Source organism: Anopheles darlingi, chromosome 2 (genome assembly GCF_943734745.1).
Source record: "Anopheles darlingi chromosome 2, idAnoDarlMG_H_01, whole genome shotgun sequence".
Classification (NCBI taxonomy): Eukaryota; Metazoa; Arthropoda; class Insecta; order Diptera; family Culicidae; genus Anopheles; species Anopheles darlingi.
In genome coordinates, this window is record NC_064874.1 from 73,362,717 (window position 1) to 73,379,241 (window position 16,525).

The following is a 16,525-nucleotide window of genomic DNA, read 5'->3' on the forward strand; positions in this document are numbered from 1 at the left end:
GTGCGCGATCGCGATCGCATGTTTTTTTTTTTCGGCGAGTGAGTTAATTGTTGCACCCTCTTAAACTCCCCAATTACCTCTTGACTCCGTTGCCGAGCACCTCTTCGACCCTCCCCCTTTCGGTGTCGATCCCCCGGGGGGAAAACTCCAGATCATCCTGAGCTCGCTGATGCACGATCGCAGACCGCCACGGAGCGTAGAGCTACAATGTAGAACTCCGCGCGCGCTCCCGGACATGCGCGATCGCGATCTTGCTTCGGTGGTCAATCAGCACAACAATGGCCACCGGGGCGCGGGCCTCCTTCCAAGATCAATCAGCCCACTTATGAGACGCATAGCAGCCGGCAAGCGGTTTATGATGACGGTAGGGCACACACACACACACACACACACACCGGTAGCTACTCAGACGCCGCCATATTCAGAGACATCAAACAGAGTTCCCTCCGAATTCCGCCCGATAAAGTCCAGTCCAACGAGGGGCCATGACAGGAGAGAAGGAACAGGCGAAGGAGAAGAAGGAGGAGCAACGCAGAGGCAATTACTATTGACAGTCCTGGCTGGCGAAGGTGCCAGCCGAGCGACACCAAGAGCGCTACCGAGTAATTCGATACAACGGCAACGGCAACGACAACAACGGGGAAGGTGTCGCCGTTTTGAGTGCGCTTTATGGTCACACCACTATGGGCGCTGTGGCGGCGTCAGTGTCCCCCAGTAATGGTAGGTGTCCATTTCGGCATCCAACAAGCCTTTCGGTATTGCGGTAACGAGATCGCGCGCCACCCGTTTAAACGGCCGCGACAGCAGAAATCGTTTTGCGCGCGCCGGCGACGCGAACGATCGAGTGGATTATGGGTAGAGGAAAGCGGAGGGATGGAAAAGGGATGGACAACGATGTGATAAGTGTGCGACAAGGGGCGGCCACAGGCCAGCCAAGCAGTGTTTTGTATGTATAACGTGAGTTCCGTTGTTTATTTCGTGATAGGTGATAAGAGTAGAGTCCATTACATCATATTTGATCGCACTAAACTTAGATTTGATTTGTTTCGAACACCCGGGAACACTCTGCAGCGGCTGCGACGACGGCAGCGGCAGCGGCGGGGTCACTGGGACGTACCGAGCTCCGATTCGATTCGATTCGTTGTACAGAAACCTTCTTCTCCTTCTTCTACTTCTTTTACTGTCCCCTTTTTTCCACCTTTTCTTCTCATTCAACTAATACAGCTTGAGCCTTAAACGTTAGCATAAGAAGTAGTGTGATTAGTGATAGTATTGATAACGATTAGCCGGTAGCAGCAGTAGTAATAGTAATAGTAGTAGTAGTAATAGTAGTTCATTTTTGGTTCACTTTTTCACATTTCATCATCACCTCACACATTCAACTCATCTTAAGCGAGTGTCTCTAGTTAGTGCTAGTGAGGAAGCTGATTACAAAGTTTAATTCCACATGCCACCTTCGGGTTCCTCTCTTCATTCATGTACATTCTTCATCGATCTCTCTGCGGATCCCCGGGCTGTGGGCTAAATTGTGGAATGTGTTTGTGTGTGTGTGCATATATTTATATATCCGATGCATCCGACGCCAATGTACAGGATTCGCGTGTGGGCGCTAAAATATGCGTTCGATAAGAAAAATAACCTACTTCTAACTTCCAAATGGACGCAGGACAAGTGACAGCGATCATCGCGCGCCCCTCGAATCCACGAAAAGCCAATTTTGTACAGTGCTGTAAGCGATTATTTTATCGGTCCCCGGTCCGGTAGCCATCACTGGTGCCGGGGGGTTTTCACTAACTAACTAACAATTGTTGGTGGTTTTGCTTGCCTAGAGAGATATGCTTATAACCCATCTGTGTTCTTTCCCTTAACCTAGATCAGAACGGACGTTGCGGAAAGACAGCCTTAAAACTTGTTCAGCTGTCGCAACTAGCGCAAAAGAAAGAGGACTAAATCATAAAGCAAACGATGTCCTATTTACCTACTTACAAGATCCGAAATTCATTTTCTTTACTTCTATCGAACAAGATATTCACAGATACTGAGAGGCCGTGGCTGTTGTTGCCCCGCTCCTCAACACAAATAAGCTCGTAACGAAATGGTGGCGGCGTGAGGGGGTTTGGTGCTACACTGGACTCCGATCCGAATCTATTGGTCTAATGTACAGCTTCGCTTCAAGTGCTTATCATGTGACTCTTCGGACCAAATTGAACTTCAGCTATCCACTAAGGTGTGTTTGATTATGTGTCCGTGAACCTACTAACGGAAACTTCATGTTACTCGACTAGTTGGCTCGTGTTTGTGTGTGCGTTCTCCAGATTCTCGCATTTTTGGTTCCCGATCCTATTCCTATCCCTATACAGTGTGTTCTTGTTATTAACCATCGATCATCTGCGTGTGTATGTGTGTTGGTGTGAGAGATGGGTGTGCACTTGTTGCTACTACTCCTTTTGGTGTGCGTATGTGTCCTCGCGCTCGAACACTAAACATCGATCGCATCATTGGTGGTGCTTGCGCCCTGCTCCTTATCCGATTCGATGTTGATGAGATCACTGTCCCGATCGCAACTACCGGCCCTATCACCACCATCCTCCAGTTCCTCGTGTCCCTCCTCTTCCTCATCCTCATCCTCCATACAAGCATCCTCCTCACCAGCATCGAGCCGCGTCACATCAATCGGTGTCGTCCCGTACGTCGAGTGCCTTCCACTAACCTCCTCACCATCATCCTCATCACCAACTACACCACCACCGAGACCGATACCGAGCCCAAGTCCGGTCTTATCCGATCCTATCAATCCATTAGCACCGGCCGCTAGCAGTGCCGCCGGTCCCGGGTACGTCACCTTACCCATGAACGAGCGAATCTCATCGAAGAACACGTCGTCCCCCCGATCGGCCTCATTCGACGATGGTGAATCCCCCAACCCAATGCCCAACCCGGACGCATCGGCATCGTGCTTCTTCAGGTGCCGATCGAGGTTCGTCTGCTGACCGAAGCACCGTTCGCACAGATTACACTTGAACGGCCGTTCCTTGTTGTGAATGTTCCGGACGTGACGCTGCAGATTGCTCGAAATCGAGAACGAACGCTCACAGTATCGACACTTGTACGGCTGTTCGCCGGTGTGCGTACGCAGGTGGCGCGTCAGATTGGCGGACCGCGGGAAGATCTTGCCGCAGAATTTGCACGAGTAGCGATCCTTTACCTTCCCAACGAGCCCGGCACCAGGACCACCAGCACCGGGGGTGCCATTCGAACCGAGTGGTGGACCAACGCCGAATCCAGGTGGAAGTCCACCGACGCCACCAGTACCACTACCAGGACCACCAGGACCACCGAGACCGATGGCCTGATGGAAGGACTTGGCCGCTGCACCGTACGGACGGTTACGCTTCATCAGCAGATCACTGAGCGGATTCGAGTCGAAGGAGGTCGAGTCGCCGAAGTTGAAGGCAGGCCGCTGATAGCCACCCATCGCCTCCGGACGGTACATCTTCCAGATATCCAGTACCGTCGGATAGCTTTGCAGCGAGTACGGAATCGGTTGATGTGGTTGCTGCTGATGATGGAGTTGCTGTTGTTGCAGCTGCTGAAGGTGCTGCTGCTGTTGCTGCTGTTGCTGGTGCTGCTGATGATGATGGTGTTGCTGCGGCTGACTGCCCGGTGACGAAGGTGATGGTGATGGACGCGGTGACAGCGACGGCGATGGGCTCGGTAGTACAAACGCCGGTGAAGCGGAAGCCGTCTTCCGACCAAGGCCACGCTCACCACGGCTTCTGTGGTGCTGGTGGTGCTGGTGATGATGGTGATGACGATGGTGGTCGTTCGCCTCGGACGATGAGCTCGGTGTCGGTACGGAAGGTGTCGGTGTTAGTGCCGGGCTCGTCACCTCGATCGGTGTCGCGCTACGGACCGAACGGTTGTCCTCCTCGTCATCCACATCCTGCTCCAGCTCCAGATTACCAGCAGCAGCAGACGCACCACCACCACAACTACCGTTGGCCACGGAATCACCGGCCTCACTCGAGGACTTCTTCGAAAGACTCAGATCCAGTGGTTGCTCTCCACCGCTGGCTCCACCGGCAGCTGTTGCTTCCTCTTCCTTTTTGATCTGTGGAATGAAATAGAAGACGTTAGCACATTGTTAGCACAGAATGATAGCTCGCAAACACGTACCTTCTTCGCCGAACTGCCGCCACTCTCAAAGTGCTCCTCCCCATCGGACGTATCATTGTCCTGCTCGTGCACGGTATGGCTACGACGACGGGTTGTGGATGAAACCGGTGAACTGTCCGATCGATCAACGACGGGTGATTTCATTGGCGTACGACGACGCCGGACCTGCTGTTCATCTTCGATGACATCGATGGTTTTGTTTGCGGAACGGAGCGAAAAGTTCTTGACGCGAATCGTCGAACGTGCAGCAGCAGCAGCAGCAGCTCCATCATCACCGATCGCGGTGATCTCTTCTGCGCGTCCCACCGAACTGCCCCTACTGCTACTGCCCGTACTGCTACGGCTACTCCTAGCATTCACCGTGCGTGACGACAACTGATGATGATAGGGTGAACCATTCCGGCTTCTGTTGCTGTTGCTGCTGCTGCTCCTGCGACGTCCATTCGCTGCGGCGTGATTGTTGTTCTCCTTGATATGATTGTTGTTGTTGGTGGTGGTGTTCGTGCTGCTCGTGGCGTCCTCCCCTCCACCATTCATACCACGCGGTGATCCTGCGCCCGATGACGATGATGATGAGCCGGATAGTAGCGCCGGCGGTGCGTCATGCAACCGAAAGTCAACCGGATTGCTGCCCATCGCCGTCGGTCGCGCCGGTGACGGTCGCTGCGGGCTCGTCGCTTCCTGTGCCGTCGGTGGCGAGATCTTCATCGATTGCTGACCACCGTAGCCACGATCCTGTGGAGCCGAATCGAGCATCCGCTTCAATGGCGGTGACGGCGTTTTGCGTTCCGTCTCCCCGAGCAATCCCCCGATACCGCCGGCACCGAGTGTCGGTAGCTTCGGGAAGAAGGATAGTGGAAAGGGGGACACGGAACCACCGGTCCCGGTCGGTGGAAAGATGCCTGGCAGCCCGGGATGGGGTCGGAAGCCGGGCGCAAAGAACGGTGAGCCCGGAAACATTAGGAACGGATTCGGTGGCGTCGTCATGCTGGGCGGTAGACTGGGGATCGGTGCCGCTATTCCTGCTCCTCCTCCTGCTCCTCCTGCTGCTGCTCCTGCGGTCACTGCGGTGGTTGCCGAAGGATGCCCAGATCCCGATCCCGATTGATGCCGATGATGGGGATGATGTGGTGCCAGCGATGGATGGAGATGCTGCGATGCAGCGGCGGCGGCAGCAGCAGCGGCAGCAACCGCCTGATGATGATGGTGATGCTGCTGCTGCTGATGATGATGATGCGGATGGTGATGGTGGTGATGAGGATGATGTAGAGCGTTCGGATGAAGCCCGGTCCGCGTTACGGCGGTTGAGTCACAGAAGCGCTTGTGCTTCGAGAGTGACGTAACGGTGCTGAAGCTGTCGCCGCACTTGTCGCACTTGATCTGCATCCGGCAGTCGGCGTGCATGCGCTTGTGCCGGCACAGGTTCGAGAACTGCGTGTACGACTTGAAGCACACCTCACACTGGAACGGTTTCACCGACGAGTGGATGTGCGTGTGCTGCTTCAACCCCGACGAGGTGGCGAACGTTTTGCCACACTCCGGGCATGCGTGACTCCGGGCGCCCACGTGGTGCGTCCGGATGTGACGCTGCAGGTTCGACGGATCGGTGAAAACCTGCCAAAGAGAGAAAGGAACAGTGAGAAGTGGTTGAAGGCATTGAATTCAGACTCATCCGGAAGCCCTCCCCAGGACAATCCCGCCCCTAAACAGCACTTGATCGACGACGACGATCGACTCGTAGCGTCGACCTCAATGAACCTTCACTCCAACTACTGATCATTCACTGGCAGCAGCAGCTGCCCTTCTACCTCCTGCGACCGCTTCACCCTTCTCTCCTAATCAAGATTGACAGTTCGTGACGATGGGTTTTCGGTTCGCGATTGCGATCTACCGCCGGTCTAAAGAGAGAGAGCGCGCGCGATCAAGTGCCCGCCCTTCTATCAACGATCGTCATCCAGATTTCAGGCCACGATTCGATTGCAGGCAGGTTCACTCGGTTTGATAATCGATTTCGGTCGATGCGCACGCAATGCGTTGTGTGCGTTGCGCCACCAGATGCGTCTCCAGAACGGGATGGCCTCGATTGGCAAATGAAATCGAAACTCCAGACACTGAAGCTCGGGTGTGTCGTTTGGCGAATGGCAGTCCAGGCCTTCTCCCGGAGTTTGCAGTCCTAGATCGCAGCCCGCGATCGAAAACATGATCACACAACTTGCAAAAGTCGTTCGCAATCGCAACCATCTAATGGACATCTACCTAGTGAGAGTGATCTGCGCACCGGGACCGGGACCGGGACCGGGACCGGGACCGGGACCGAGGGCGAGGCCACGAATGCCAACAGGGACATTCCTGAACGAATCCATTCGATTCCTGCTGTGCGTGGACGCCACCACCACCACCGCCAGTTGATCGCAATCTTCTCGCAACAGCTCTCGTGTTGTGCATGTTTGGCCCACCAAAGCAGACCACCTCACCTCAACAATCGAGAAGGAGAAAGGGGATCGTAGCGGACCGTTTCCGCCGATCCCCGGTCCTTCCCTTCCTCCCTCTCTTGGCGCGCAGTAGGAGCCCGCGGTTTCAAATGGTGCCGCGCGCGAAGAGAAGAGAATCAATGTGATTAGCAAAATCAGCTGTCAGATTTGGCAGTAGTGTGGTCACAGGAGGCAGTGGGCCCCCGGCAAGAAGGTAGTGGTCAAGCACGTCAGCCCCTGCGCGATTCCGGGGCACCAAGAGGCCAGCCGGCCAGTGGTAGCCAGAGTGCGCGCCCGCGCTTCTCTCTCTTTCTCTATCTCTCACTCTGGCGCGCTTGTTGTTTTGTGATCGTCGACCGTTGTGTGGTATGTAGTAGTTGGGATCTATTTTGGGGGGGGGTGGATTTTGATCACCGCTACCCCATCCTCCAACCCCCCCCCCCCTCACTTCACCTCTCTCAAACGCCAAGTGATCTGCGCAGCGGTTGGGCTCTTTTGACATATCCATCTCGAGCGGACGCCGACACCGTGGAGGTCGAGGAGTGGATCGAGGTGGAAGGCCTGCGTAACTGGAAGGAACCCCCTCGTTGCCACTCCTTCTCTTAATCCTCCTTCCCTTCCCTCGCCACGCCGTGACACTTGATGGAAATAAATCAAAATGATTAGATTGAAAATGTCTATTTAGTGACCGTGTCCGCGGTCAATCTCCGTCTTGCCTGCTTGCGGTTATGCTGCTTGCGCCGGTTGGCACATTGCGCAAATGCTGGACACGCGGCCTGGCGCCGAGGACACAATGCAATACGCGGGTGTGCGCGCTCACACAAACGAGGAAGCAACTGACTACCGTTCAGTTTCAGCTACTCTGCTGTTGTTGTTATGGTCCGTTGTTGTTTTTTTTTTTGTGACCAACGATCACCACACCGCACCAGCTACCGGTTGGATCTAGCTGTTATGCAGAGAAAGAGAGCGCGTGCGATCGACCGCGACAGTCCGTCAGTCTCAGAAGTCCACGAACTTTGGCGGTGATTGTGAAACATTGCGCGGCAGCAACCGCGAAAAAGTGCTGGCCGCGCACAATCCAATCAAAGCACCGACCGACGAGTTGCCGTTCCCTTTGCCGGCGATAGCAAAAAGGGAGTCCCCCCCCGGTCCGCCCGTACGTTCATCGGATTGTAGAGTGTCCTCCGAGGAATGGACACACGAGATACGCGTCGTACGCGTGTAACACACACTCGCGCGCGCGCGATCGCGATCCTTCACGATCGCTCGAACCCAGCTGTCTCCAGCTGTCACTCCCAAGAGCAACGGTTGGTCCGCCTCCCCGCCGGTTGGCGCCATTACCAACCAAGGGAATCTCGCTCATGCAAGGAACCGATCGTCGCGACGATCACCGCCATTACGCGAATGACACACAAACGATCGGTCGATCGGTCGAACGGACTAACACGCAATCTCAGTGTTCGGAGCTGCCTGCCGGACCGTCCTGCCTTACATCTTAATCAATCGACTCGCTATCGACTCTTCCTGCGAGCGCGAAGTGAAGATCAGCAGATGGAGGAGGCTCTCTCTCTGCTGGTGATGGTGATCTCATGATCACTCCGAGGAGTACGCGGACTGTGATTTTGGTTTGTGATGTTTTCCCGATTCTCTCTGTTGTTGTTTTTTTTTTTTTTTAGTGTGTCCCTCTGGCACTCAACCACGCCACAAACGGACACACACACAGACACCGTACCGTGCCACGCCACGTTCGAACGCCACGGAGCGTGACGGTTACGTAATTGATCGGCCACGGATCGGTGGATGCGGCTTGCGGCTACCGGGATTGGATTGGATTGGATTGGATCGCGGTAGCAGCAACCGGAGCGGAGGACTCGAAGCGGAGCGACTCATTTCATGGCTCGCTAGTCCCCCGGTCCCGGTAGCCACACAATCTTGGACACAAGATAGAGCACCCCCGGGATGGGGGATTGGAAGCCGGCCAGCCAGCCAGCTGACACAACTGACTCGGTCATTACGTTACGTTCTGTGTTCCACCCTTTTCTGCTCCCTTTTCGGCCGCGCTGCTATCGCCAGAGGTCCCGGTCGTTCGGTTTGCCCAAACATAGCATATCCTCTACTCTACTCAACGATATCCCCCCCATTGTGTTTGTATGTTGAGCGTTCGGGGGACTATCGCGACTGTATCAAGCCAGCCCCCCTGTAGGAGTGACCACTACACTACACTGCTGCCGGCGAGTTCCGCTAATTTTGCATTTCTCCTCCACGTGCCCTACAAGGAGATGAGTCCCCAGTGGGCGGTGGCCGCTGTTGGCCTCCTGGCGGCGGCGGCGGCGAGATATGCGAACTTTTCGCAGCAAACCACGCCACTGAATGCTGGGCTCGATTCGGCTCATCGACTAACGACACTGGGACTGACTGGGACCGATCCAGGCCTGGCCAGATGTCCAGATCGAGAGCAAAGCAATTGCAATCTTGCCCGGATCCCCATAGGAGGATCGACGATTGGACGATATTATGGACCACCACTCCCTCGGGGTCCTTCACGAACCGAAATCGGGAGCTAACGACCGTTTTCGGAGCTTCGAGAATTCCGTGACTACCTCCTCCAGGAGGGGGGCGCTATGTTCATAATGCTATGCCAAACCATGATCACCATCAATGATCTTGCGGCTACCTGGCTTTGCTCAATTGTGGTCCGTTCCGTGGTGCGCGGATGCTGTAATCCCTTTCGATGGTTCGTAGGAGGTCCCGCGGGCTATCTAATACCTGCCACCGCCACCGTTACTCAATCTCTAATGCGTCGCAGTTGGTGTAGTTGTAGTTGTAGTAGTGGATTTAGAGTAGGTGGTTCGTTCCGCTTCCCTCCGAAAAACAAAAGCGGGGGAAAAAATGTTTTTAGGAAAAATAAATTGTTGTCCGATGTCCGAATGGGGGACCTTATCGGTCATCACCGCGCCAACACCTCGTTCCACTGCCTTCTTCCCCCGGGAGGTCCTCCACGGGATGGGGTAAATAGACCTCTTGGGCGGTAAGAAGCTGCTGCTGCTGTGCGCGATCACGCGATCATTAATTATAATTAATGAGATCCAAACCTTCCATTTCTTCTTCCATTTGCTGAGGGATTCCATTGCTGGCCTAGACAATCCACACCCACACCCACACCATCGTCATCAGATCGGCACCAGATTTAAATCGAGCATCCCCCATTCCACGGACCCAAATGGCCATGCCCAGGGCTGGGTTTGAAGTTTGCTAATTCCAAAAACTCCTCAAAACCGGCCGCGCGATTACATAATCCAGGCCCGGAGACCGCTTGGAACTGTCGAATCGTATCATCAAAAGCGTTCGCGTCCCGTCACTTGTCACAGCAGCCTTCCCTTCTTCTGTTTCTTCTTCTGCTTCTCCTCCACGACGTGCCATGACGTCTTCTGCTTTGATCGCGTTGTCTTGGTTTTGGGCTCTCGAGTCGAGTCCATTCATCCATTTGGCATCGAACCCACGGCTCAACATTCAATAAACTGTACTGCGCTGTTCGTGTGCAGCCCACAGCAGGTCACGTCAGGAATGGGCCGCGTACCATCCCCCCCCCCTCCCTTGTCACCACCACCAACAGCCCTCCTTCTCCCCTCCGATCGGCTTATCTATCGAGTTCAATCGTCGCCTTTCCTGCGCGGCGGCCGCTGCGGCTACGCTTCTATGCTTTCCGCTATTCACTCCTCCCAAGCTCCTTCCCAATCTCTCTCTCTATCTTTCTTTCCTTCTTCTTCTTCTCTCCCTTTCTCTCTCTCTTTCTCTCTCGTTAGATATCTGTTTAAATTTTCGTGCTCGCGCTTCGATGATTGATTACCTCATCTTCGTCAACTGTATCGTCGTCAGGCCGCCCCCTTCCCCAAGACCCTACAGCCTAGCCGGAGAGAGCCTCACGACGGTCAAGGAAGGGGCCCCAAGAGGCGGGGGGAGGGGGGACGAACCGTGACACGAAACACGAAATCTCGTCGCCTTCACCAGATGGCCATTTTCGATGGATAAAGGGGAGGAGGGAGGGGGTGGGCATGCCCTCTCTGGTGGCGCCCATTCTCTTCTTCTCCGCTCTGCGCTCCAGATCAATCGATTGATCTCTGGTTTGGCTTTGGCTTTGGCTTTAGTGGTGGTTTTTTTTTTTTTTTTTTTTTTTTTTTTTTTTTCCGAAAATTACGTTTATTTTGATTATAATAGATAGTAATCGAGGTTGAAATACAATGGGTTCAGCTTTTGCTTCTCCTCATTAGTTATGTTATAATTAGGTAACCGGAGTAAATTGTTGATTGTGCTATAACTTGAGTGTTGTTGGATTTGTGACTGGAATTGTTACCCTGTCTTATTGTTTCGTCCTATTTTTCCTATATAATCTTATTTCCTACCCTTCCCCCAATATGTACATGGAATAAAAGCTGATTTGCCTAAACCTATCTCTCCTAAGCCTACTCTACTATTTAAGCTATGTACATGTGTCATAAGAGACGTTTTTTCAATTCCAGGTTTCTTACGCAATCGGACCAGTATTTCTTGTTTATTTTTAGAATGTGTTTTGGAACTTTTTCTACTTCAGCTAGATTATGTAGTTTTTCTGTGCTATGCCAGGGGGGCAGGTTGAGTATTATTTTCAGAAATTTGTTTTGAATTCTTTGCAATTTAAGTTTGTGGGATTTTGCACTGCTAGTCCAGATGGCGGAGGCATAAGTAATGGTGGGTCGGATAATCGATGTGTAAAGTAGTAATTTGTTTTTCCTATTAAGTTTAGATCTCCTATTAATTAGGCTATAGAGTATTTTTAGATGTGTTTCGCATTTTTGTATTGTTTTGTATATATGTGTTTTATAGGATAATTTCTTATCTAGATGGAGTCCTAGGTATTTAACTGATTCCTTCCATGGAATGTCTGTGTTATTAATTTTTGTGCATCTGTTTGGTTGGCGACTTTGGCTGGTTCTACGAGTGAAGAAAATTGCTTCGGATTTCTCTGCATTTATTTGCATCTTCCATTTTTTGCAGTATTTTTCGTATTTTTTGAGACTATTGTTTAGGTTTTTTGTTATAGCATTGGAAATAGTGCTGGAGGAGCTTATTGCCATGTCGTCTGCATAGAGATATTGTTTACAATTCTTTTGAGTAGGAATGTCGGATATGTAGATGTTGAACAGTAGTGGAGAGAGAACACTACCCTGCGGTACTCCTGCATCTGGTGTGTAGATGTTAGAGCTTGAGTTTCCTATGAATACCTGATTTTGTCTGTTTTTAAGGAATGAATCTATTAATTTAACGATGTTCTGTGGGAATTTTAGTTTGGACAATTTATATATTAGACCGTTATGCCAGATTGTATCGAAAGCTTTCTCGCTATCTAGTAGGACGAGTCCTGTGGATTTTTTATTTTTTAAGTTTGATCGTATATTACTGGTTAGCCTGTGTAGTTGATGGGTGGTTGACAGTGATTTTTGGAAGCCGAATTGGGTAGGTTGGATTATGTGGTTATTGCTAGTATGTTCGTTTATCCTATTTGCTATTGTTTTTTCGAAAACTTTTCCCAGGCAGCTGAGCAAGCTGATGGGTCGGTAGTTTTGGGGGAGGCTATGGTCTTTACCCGGTTTGGGGATTGGGACGATTTTTGTGTGTTTCCAAGCATTGGGGAAGTAACCTAAGTTTAGACAAGCATTGAAAATGTGTGTAATTAGGATTATAGCTTTGTTGGGTAGATTTTTGATGCTTTTGTTGTTGATATTGTCTAAACCGGTGGATTTTTTAGTTTTCAGTTTTTTGATAATGTTTGTGATTTCTATTGGTTTGATCAGAAGGGTTGGGGGAAGTGATTCTTGGCTTGAATTTTTTAAACTTTGGGCCGATTCTTTCACTGTTTTTTCCATGGCGCTCTTTAAGTTTGTTGTTATTTTGTGGGAGTGTTTAAAGTGTGAGCTTATAGCCTCACATTTTTCTTCTGCACTCATTAGGATTTCATTTCCATTCGTTTTTAAGGGAGGAATGGTTTGTTTTTGTTTTTTTAGATTTTTAACTATTTTCCACAGGGTTTTGTTGTTGTTGTGTTTGCTGTTGATGTTTGATAGTGTTTTGTCCCAGTTTTCATTTCGCACTGTATTTGTTTCTTCGCTAATCGTTTTTTCGAGTGAAGTATAAAACAATTTCGCTTGTTTGTTTCTACGGTTTCGTTGCCAAATTCGTCTGTACATATTTTTGATTTTGATCATTGTTTTTATGTTTTCTGGGAGTTTGATGTTATACTGTCCTGGTGTGATGAGTGGTATTGATTTATTATGGGCACATTGTATTGTTGTTGTGAGTGCTTTTATCTTCCGGTCTATTTGCTGGGTGGTGTCTAGGGTGTAATGGTTCATGTTTTGAACATTTACCTCACGGTTTATGTGTTCTCTGAACTGTTTCCAGTTTGCTTGGTTATAGTCAAAAAATTTTGTAGTAGGTTTTTTTGTAGCAGTTGAATGGTTAATGTTGAAGGTGACTGGTTCATGGTCGGATGAGAGTTCTGCTATTGTAATTGGTGATGAAATTTCATGATGGCCGTTTGTGATGATTAGGTCTATTGTTGAAGGTGAGAATTTACTGCATGTGGGAAAGTGAGTGGGTGTCTGTGGGTGGTAGATAGCGAAGGTGCCTCTTTGGCTGAGTTCAAAAAGGGCCTTGCCTGCACCATTTGCTGTTTTGCAGTTCCACATTCGATGCCGGGCATTAAGGTCGCCACAGATGAAGTAGCTTTGGTTTCTGTTCGTCAGTTTCTCCATGTCACTTTTGAATTTTTTGAGGTCTCTGTTACCTCCCGGGTGATATGCAGCTGTGATGATGATGTTGCCTTGTTTCGTGGTTACAGAGATACCGATTGCTTCTATTGTCGCTAATTTGAGGTCATGTAGGATTGTGTGTTTAATTTCGCGACGCACCAGGATACCCACTCCTCCTTGGCATCCGTCAGTTCTGTCTTTTCTGTGTAGAATGTAACCCGGGATTGTGAATTTAATGTCAGGTTTAAGGAAAGTTTCAGCAATTGCCAAGATATCTATCTTGTTGCTTTTTAGAAAGTGGATTATTTCTAACTTTTTATTGGAGATGCTATTTGCATTCCAGTGGCAGATTTTTAAATGGTTGTTTGGATTATCCATTGTAACAGTATTTTTGTATAACTTGGAAAATTACCGTTATTTGTTGTTGTTTTGTAGTACAGTTTCTCATAAGAGAGAAAGTGTCTGTTACAATGTGAGTTATTTCCTCAGGAGAAAAAAGGTTTGAATCTGGATTTGCCCACTGTGCGGATGGTTTGCTAGTGTAACTGGCTTTTGGTGTAGCTGCTGGTTCGATTGGTGTGCGTGACGACCAAAAGGATGGATAGTTTTTTTCATCATACCTTGGTGCCGGTCGATGGACTGTGGGAGTTGGTGTGCGTTGCGGACGCGCGGGGCACTTGTAGTAGTTGGCGGTGTGACCGCCGCTGCAGTTCGCACACTTTACCAGATGCTCAGGTATTTTACCTTTCTGCTCCGACGATTTGTCGGAGTGTGGGCATTCTTCTGCTTTGTGTGCACCGGCACATTTTAGGCACTTCGGCCGGTTGTAGCAGTTATTGGCTCCGTGGCCGTATTTCAGGCAATTGCGGCACATCATTGGAGTGCCGTTGGTATGGTAGTGGCTCCACTTTACCTTGCAGTGCCGAATCGCAGGTATTAATTTCAGCTTGGCTAGCGTTATCGTTCCCGTGGGGAAGTGTAGGAGAAACGTGACATGGTCATCATATCTCTTTTCTCTAATACTCATTTTTTTAATTGAGATTGGAAAGATTTCCTTTTCTTCCAGAGACTCTTTTAGTTCCTCCGTATCGCAGTCAGCAACACCACTTAGTACGATTTTTGTTGTCCTATTTTCAGGCAATTGAAATGTGTGGAATTGCACTTTGTTGTCGCGCAGTTTTTCTACCACTTTTTTAAAATCTTGTGTCGCTGTTGTTTGTACTTGGATGCCCTTCCGAGTAACATTCGTTGTGTAGCGGATAACACCTGCCGCTATTATTTTCCGGTGTACATCTCCCACTGATGTGCCCGTGATAAAAATTGGTGGAGTCTTGGTTGACTCGTGTTTTTTCTCCGATGTTTTTCCACTCGGTGGCTGAGGATCTCCGCTCACATCCACCGGGAGAGCTTGGTAAATATTCCTACTTTCGAAATCACTTTCGCTTTTGGAGTCTCCCTGTTCCTCGCTCATTAAGGGGCGTTTTGTCTTCTTTCGTGGAGCCATTCTTTCCGGTAGCCGGCTCCCAGCTAGCACTGTCACTTATTAAATTTTATTGCGTCTATTCACGACCACACCTGGATGACGACTGGCTTTAGTGGTGGTGGTCGAAGCTCGAGCCCCATAATAATCGAATTCATTTCGGAATCATGCCCATCCATTCCGATTCCATTTGCCGTGAGAGGCCAGGGCAGGCAGGCAGGCAGGCAGGCATTGGCAGGGGCCAAAGGTTTTGTTTGCTCATACCGCCCCCAAACCTCCCCCATTGGACCACTGGCAACTGGACCATTGATTACGCGAGATCGAGATCGGTATTGCCGCGATTGCAGAGCATCTTGTACGGAGAGGGTGTTTTGTGCGAGCAACGAGCAGCCGATTCGATGACAAAATCATTCAATTATGCCAGCCAGCTCTCCCCTGGCAGCATAATCAAACAAACAACGCAAGACATTCTCTCTTCCCGTAGTGCAATCAGTCAGTATAAGTGTGTGTGTCCGTAATAATCTTCCTCTAATGTTGTTGGTTCTTCTTCTACTGCTGATACCGCACGGTGTTTGTGATAAGAGTGTGTGTGCGTGTGTGAGGAGGTGGTGCTGCTTACCCTAGGATCGTGAGCGTGCTGCAGAAGGTAACTGAACAGTTCGCCCGAGGTTGCGGAAGCGCCCGATGGCGGCGGCGGACCAGTGCCAGCGCCGGTCGCCTCCTCGGTCTCTTCGTGCTATAAGAAAAGACAAACAGGTTCGGGAGTTGGATTTTTATCTTCTTCTTTTTGTGTCCTTTCTTTTTCAATTGCAAGAGCCTTTTAATGATTTCAATAAGTTATTTTTCAATAAGTTATTTTCAAACAAGGATCCAGTGAGGAAGGATCCAAGAATCAAGAATTAGAAGAAGAAGGATGTTAGTTTTGCGCAAAGTTTGCGAACACGGAAGCGCTAGAAGGGGAGCGAGGCTCTAGCGAGGGGAAAGACAGAGAGAGAGAGAGAGAGATAGAGAGAGAAAGCAGAAGGATGCAGTCTGCTAGTGGCGTTCAAACCGAGCAGCTCAGTTCAGTTCAGTTACCTTCCATGCACGCACAACAACACACTCTCAACTAACGTTTTTGGGACGGGTTAATGGCGAGAAAAGAGTTCTGGAGTTTTTGCTTTAAAAAAAATGGCCGATCGACACCGAAACGATATCGCGATGATTGCTCGTGCCTTGGATTTCGTAAAAAAAACATAAAAACCGGGAAAAAGCCGCAAACCCAAAAAGGAACCAACGCACACACACACCAGCATGACACTTACCTTGGGACAGTTTTCGCAGTGAAAGCGTCGTAGCTCACCGTGGACGATCGCTCGATGACGTAGCAGCGAGGGCCGGTAGCTGTAGGCTCGCGGACAAAGATCGCATCGATACGCGTCCTTCTGGTAGTGATGCGCAATCACCAGATGTTCGTCGAGACTGCAAAAGAGAGGGCAGGAACGAGAAATGTCAGAAAAAACACACACACATTAATGATATCGAAACACAGCCACAAAACAATCAATCAATCGATCGATCGATGGCCACGAGTTCAATCGGAGCGAACATTATGAAATCGAATCGAAGAAATT

At 50.2% G+C, this 16,525-nt stretch overlaps 1 protein-coding gene across 1 annotated transcript in view; it reads right to left on the bottom strand.

Annotated features, from left to right (window-relative positions):
* Positions 1–2,479: 2,479 nt before the first annotated feature.
* The window catches only part of LOC125959521 (histone-lysine N-methyltransferase PRDM16-like), a 110,885-nt gene continuing 96,839 nt past the window's right edge, over positions 2,480–16,525 (bottom strand). Inside the window, exons 8-12 of the mRNA XM_049692346.1 lie at positions 16,202–16,373; positions 5,333–5,790; positions 4,177–5,164; positions 3,978–4,111; positions 2,480–3,521 (exon numbers count right to left, since the gene is read on the bottom strand). Of these exons, the coding sequence (XP_049548303.1) occupies positions 2,480–3,521; positions 3,978–4,111; positions 4,177–5,164; positions 5,333–5,790; positions 16,202–16,373 (2,794 nt within the window). The remainder of the gene's footprint in view (positions 3,522–3,977; positions 4,112–4,176; positions 5,165–5,332; positions 5,791–16,201; positions 16,374–16,525) is intronic.